General features: G+C 38.2%; 1 protein-coding gene across 1 annotated transcript in view; it reads left to right on the forward strand.

The window, feature by feature from the left end:
• ZFYVE26 (zinc finger FYVE-type containing 26) overlaps positions 1-6,000 on the forward strand; it is a 67,378-nt gene that overhangs the window by 1,012 nt on the left and 60,366 nt on the right. Inside the window, exon 3 of the mRNA XM_077767115.1 lies at positions 1,457-1,535. Coding sequence (XP_077623241.1) covers positions 1,457-1,535 — 79 coding nt within the window. The remainder of the gene's footprint in view (positions 1-1,456; positions 1,536-6,000) is intronic.

Genomic DNA, 6,000 nt, shown 5'->3' on the forward strand with positions numbered 1-6,000 from the left:
ATGTGCCTGAAACCACCATTTCTTGATTATTATCATAAAAGTAGATGGTCGAACTGCATTGAAAAGCATTTTCTTTGCGTCCAGAAAAGCAAACGCTGCTCCCTTTTTGTTTATGATATTGTAGTTTTAACAAAGGATTAGAAGTTAATTCACTTAAAGTTTTTATTTTGAAATAATTATGTAAATATTAAAAATTATATAAATAAGTTTTACATTCACAAAAAGTGCAACAAAATACACAAAGTAACCTTCCCCGGCTTCCCCTAATTGCAGTATCTCGTATACCTATTGTACAATATCAAAATCAAGAAACTGACGTTGATACATTACTGTTAACTAGACTACAGACCTTATTCAGTTTTTAGCATTTTTTTTAATGTGCATTTGTTTTTATGTGCATAGTTTTGTGCAGTTTTATCCATGTACAGATTATGTAACTACCAGTAAAATCAAAATATAGAACTTTTCCATCACCACAAAAGAATTCCCTCACTTCCTGGGATTACCTCTTTGTATTTTGACCCCTCCTTTTATCCTGGCAACCACTGTTCTCGATCTAAATTTTTCATGAAACTCTTCCTGGCAGTGCTGTTAACAGCTAGTAGTATAACAGTTAAATGTGCTATTTAGTCTTTCCCTCACTTTTCCTTACTTTGGCAGCTATATTATATTGTATTAGTATATAGAGAGTAGAAACTTAAATGATTTTTTCCATTTATTTTTTCCCCTTAAATTTGGGTTCTAGCCAGTTGCTATCTAAATTATGCAAAGAAACCCTTATAAATTCCTGTAACCCTGTTTTTAGCATAGAGTTAATAAATGTTTATGAAATTCGTTTTTTTCTTTAAGACTACTTGATTCAGTTTCTTCAAAAATATACTTTAGGGAGCTTTGCTTTTTATGGTTTTCTATATAATGTTATTTTGTTTAAAAATAATAAAGACTAGGGGTGCTTGCATGGCTCAGTCAGTTGGGCTCCAACATTGGCTCAGGTCATGATCTCACAGTCCATGAGTTTGAGCCCCACTTCTGGCTCTGTGCTAACAACCCAGAGCCTGCACTCTGCTTCAGTTTCTGCGTCTCCCTCTCTCTGCCCCTCCCCTGCTAATGCTCTGTCTCTCTCTCAAAAATAAAAACACTTTTAAAAAAATTAAATAATAATAATAATAAAGACTAGATAGGGAGGTAGAGGTAGGAGGTAGGGGTGAGACTTTTTTCCCTTTTGTTTTTTTTGGGTTTTTTTTGTTTTTGTTTTTAATGAAATCTAGCACTATTCTGGTTCTAGTTTTATTGATCTATCATATGCACTTGAAAATTTCTCATTAGTACAGTGTCTTGCCTGTTTAGGTTTAAAACAGACTGAGCAGTGAAATCCAAATCTTGGGTTACAAAAAAGAAAAGGTCAATAGAAACTATTTGTTCAGAAATTCTTTTTTTTATTTTTTACATTTTTCAGATGTGGACAAGACATCAACCCTCAAAGATTAGCCTGGGTCTGGCTTCTTGTACTGGAAAAATGGTTCTCCCAGGAAAAGGTAAGCAAGTTTATATTTCCAAAGTTTTTCTGAGGCCAAGACTGACTTCCAAGACTTGGAAGTAGTTTTAAGATTTTTTTTCTTATCTGTTACTTCCTTATGAGGTTTGTCATATTATCCTCTCAGTATTTACAGTGAGATGGCTTGAATTTTTATTGCTGTTTCCGTACCTAAATTTATTCATTAATCCACTAACATACATTGGTGACATAATTTTGTTAAATACCACTGTGAGTCTTGTACCTGAACAGAACTTTGCAAAATTCAGTGAAAGTGACAACATAACAAATAAAGTATGAACCTCATAATACTCAAGTAATAGAGAATGGGCTCAGTTGAAACCTGGTTGTTCTTCCAAAAATCTCATTTTAACTAGTCCAGTGCACCGAAAGCTTATAGATTTAAACCTTGTTAATTAATAATTTAATAACCCACATGAATTAAACTAAAAGTTACCAAATAAAAAAACAAAGCGAGCAAATTTAGTGATAGAAACCTTATGTTGAAGTGCTTTTTTAAAAAAAGAAAGATTTCAGGGGCACCTAGGTGGCTTTGTCAGTTGAGCATCCAACTTTGGCTCAGGTCATGACCTCATGATTCAAGAGTTCGAGCACTGCATCAGGCTCTGTGCAGGCAGCTCAGAGCCTGGAGCCTGCTTTGTGAATACTATGTCTCCTCTCTCTGCCCTTCCTAGCTCTCTCACTCACTCTCTCTCTCAAAAATAAACATTAAAAATTTTTTTAAAAAGATTGCCACTAAAAGCCTTTTCAGAAGTATGTGATAATTATCAGAAATTGCTATCCATTAGAGGAATTTCTCTGAGACAATTTTGTATTAAACCCCAGAATTTAAGATTTTGTTTTATCTTTTTATTAATTTTTTTACATTTATTATTATTTTGAGAGAGAAAGAGAGAGAGAGCAAGTGGGAGAAGGGCAGAGAGAGACATAGAAAGAGAGAGAATCTCAAGCAGGCTCTGCACTGACAATACAGGGTTTGAACTCACCAACGATGAGATCATGACCTGAGCCGAAGCCAGACACTTACTCAACTGAGCCACCCAGGTGCCTGTAGACTGTAAGATTTTTTTTTTTTTCATGTTTTATTTATTTCTGAGAAAGAGAAAAACAGCGTGAGCAGGGGAGGGTCAGAGAGACAGGGAGATACAGAATCTGAAGCAGACTGTAGGCTCTGAGCCAGCTGTCAGCACAGAGCCCGACACGGGGCTCGAACCCACGAACCGTGAGATCATGACCTGAGCCGAAGTCGGACGCTTAACCCACTGAGCCACCCAGACACCCCTAGACTTTAAGATTTTAAACTGAGGAACTTATGGCCCAGAAGAGAAATGAAGAAACTACTGCCCCAGGGTCATGCCATAAAGTTAGTTGGCAGAACTGAGGCTGGAACCAAGATCTTTTGACTGAATCCCCAGTCTACTGGTTTTTCCATGTGAACATTATTTTTAGCCTTCATGGACATAAAAGCAAGAAACCATAAATTCTGTTTTGTAAATGTCTGTAAGTCAGCCAAATTTTTTTCTTTACTCGCCTCTGTCATCAGAATTAATTTTGCTTTTAGTTCCAGTTTTGCCTGACACTTCTCCACATTGCTGTCAAAAAGTACTAGAAATCACTAATCTAAATGTATTTCTTGTCCAGGCATTTGGAAGTCTAAAAAAAGGAAAATCCTATAAAGACTAGCCAGGAGAGGGAAGAAAGAGAAGCAAAATTAAAAAATAAACCCAGAATGATTAAGTTGGCTATAGTTTCAGATCTACAAGGGAAAACTTGAGTTAAAATATTTAGAGTGTCTTCAGAGAGAAAGAGAAAAAATGTTTATTGTTACTAAAGATCTTTCTAGTCCAAACATGGAATTTGTCAAACCAGATGGACTTTCTCCTCACCGAAGGGCATTTGCCTGCTCTATGGCTGCTTTGTTGCCTATTTTCTGTACAGTTGCTCAACCAGACCAGGTGGTTGATTTCACTTCCATGGCTCCTTAGCACAGACTAAGAGTAGTTCTTGTTTTTCTAAACATCAGGACCATTTGGTCCTAAAACTTCCGTGCCCCAGTTATTTAAACAGTTCTGGGAATGGTTTAAACTTTAAGCAAGGACCTCAGAGTCTTAACTCTTACAAGGACTAAGATTGCAAATGGGTTCTTAAGAGTAGTTCTGCAAGACCAGTTGCTATCCCAGAGTGGCCTTCATCTTTTAGGGGACTGCTGGCTGCCTCTCCTTTTCCAATCTCCCACCTTCTGTCAAAAGCTTCTTTTATAAATGTTTGTTTATTTTTGAGAGAGCATGAACAGGGGAGGGACAGAGAGAAGGGGACTGCACTGACAGCAGCGAGCCTGATGCAGGGCTCAAACTCAAAAACCAGGAGATGGGGACCTGAGCCAAATTTGGACACTCAACCGACTAAACCACCCAGGTGTCCCAAGCTTCCTTTTTAATTATTAGGTGAAACAGTGATTCCACTTTTCTTCATCCACTTTTGCCTTCTGCCTTTGTATCCTGCAGTGATTTATCTCTGCATGTGGACTTTTCTTCATCCACTTTTGCCTTCTGCCTTTGTATCCTGCAGTGATTTATCTCTACATGTGGAAGCATGTGTGCAAAGATTTAACTGCAGAGATGTTCATCGCCATGCTGCTTCTAATAGAGGAAAACTGGGAACAATTCCCATGTCCACAGTACAGGATTGGTTAATCTGTTTGTAAAATACCATGCTTATTAAAATGATGTGGTAAATGAACTTTTGGTGACATGGAAGGACTTTCACACTGTACTCTGTGGAAAAAAAAGAGTTTAGAAAACTATGCATTTGGGATGCATGCATAGAAGTGGTCTAAATGCCCTTAGACCACAGTATTACTAGATTCCCTCTTTCATTGGGAAGATTTGGGGCATGTGTTTTCAGTTGCCTATTTCCATATTTTAATTTTTCTGCATTGAATATACCTTGCTTTGATAGTAAGATCTGTGCTTGAAAGATGGAACAAATTCTTCCCTGGTTTAGAAATGTCAATCATTTATGACCCTGCATGTAGGTAAAGCAATTTCACCAGTAAAATAATTATAAGCTAATGAGTCTTTAGGATTCTAGATTTTTTTTTTTTTGGTAATGTTTTATTTTTGAAAGAGAGAGAGAGAGAGAAATAGACAGCATGAGCAGGAGAGGGTCAGAGAGAGAGGGAGACACAGAATCTGAAGACAAGCTCTAGGCTCCAAGCTGTCAGCACAGAGCCCGACGTGGGGCTCTAACCTACGATCCGTGAGATCATGACCTGAGCCGAAGCCAGACGCTCAACGGACTGAGCCACCCAGGCGCCCCTTTAGGATTCTGGATTAAAGTCTTAATATCTTAACCAGATTTTGTTTTTTTATCAAGGGCCTGCTGTCTGGACATCTTATCTATGCCTTTCTTTTAGTCCTCAATAGAAGCACTTAACCTTTAGCCTTCCAGCTTGAATTTTCCCTACCAACTTCTAATCACTAGCATTATATAAGCATTCAGATGACATAGGTGCATGACAGAAGGATGTGGTAAGAAGAAATAGGATTTTACACCAAGAACACACTAGATCATGTTAGCCTGTGACATGATGAATGGCACTTGAATAGAGTGTGATCTTGTGTTCCAAAACCACCCCCCCGCACCCTCCCACCCCACACAATCTTGCAGGTGCTTCTTGCTTGAAATAGGAGACTTTACAATAAAATATGACTCCTGGAGGGGTGCCTGGGTGGCTCAGTTGGTTAAATGTCTGACCTCAGCTCAGGTCATGATCTTGCAGTTTGTGAATTGGAGCCTCACATTGGGCTCTGTGCTAACAGTTAGGAGTCTGGAGCCTGCTTTGGATTTTGTGTCTCCCTCTCTCTGCCCCTCCGCAGCTTATGCTCTGTCTCTCTCTCTCTCTCAAAAATAAATAAACATTTTTAAAAATTTAATTAAAGAAAAAATGACTCCTGGAACCTTTAATCAGTCATGTGATTTATAGGTGTCTTTAATTTAAAGCTGTGTTTGTCAAGATTAGTCCTAGATTTTACTCTTACTTGTACTTGTGTCTGGAGAAAGGGAAACTATAATTTTAGTTTTATGAACCAGATAAAGGCAAGTTATTGTGAAACAAGCAGGTCCAGGAAGAGTCAAGGGCTCTCTTTCATACATCAGTCTTCTCTGGTGGCATGTCTCATTAACAAATTATTGATGGGATCACTTTTTCATGCTTGAAATAATTAGAAAATACTTCCTAACTATTTCATCTTTAGTAAAAAATTGTTTTTAGGGGCTCCTGAGTGGCCCAGTTGGTTAAGTGCACAACTTCGGCTCAGATCATGATCTCACAGCTCATGAGTTCGAGCCTTGCATCAGGCTCTGTCCTGATAGCTCGGAGCCTAGAGCCTGCCTCAGATTCTGTGTGTGTGTGTGTGTGTGTGTGTGTGTGTGTGTGTGTGTGT

Source organism: Crocuta crocuta, unplaced genomic scaffold, assembly GCF_008692635.1.
Source record: "Crocuta crocuta isolate KB4526 unplaced genomic scaffold, BGI_CrCroc_1.0 scaffold55, whole genome shotgun sequence".
In the NCBI taxonomy this organism is placed as follows: domain Eukaryota; kingdom Metazoa; phylum Chordata; class Mammalia; order Carnivora; family Hyaenidae; genus Crocuta; species Crocuta crocuta.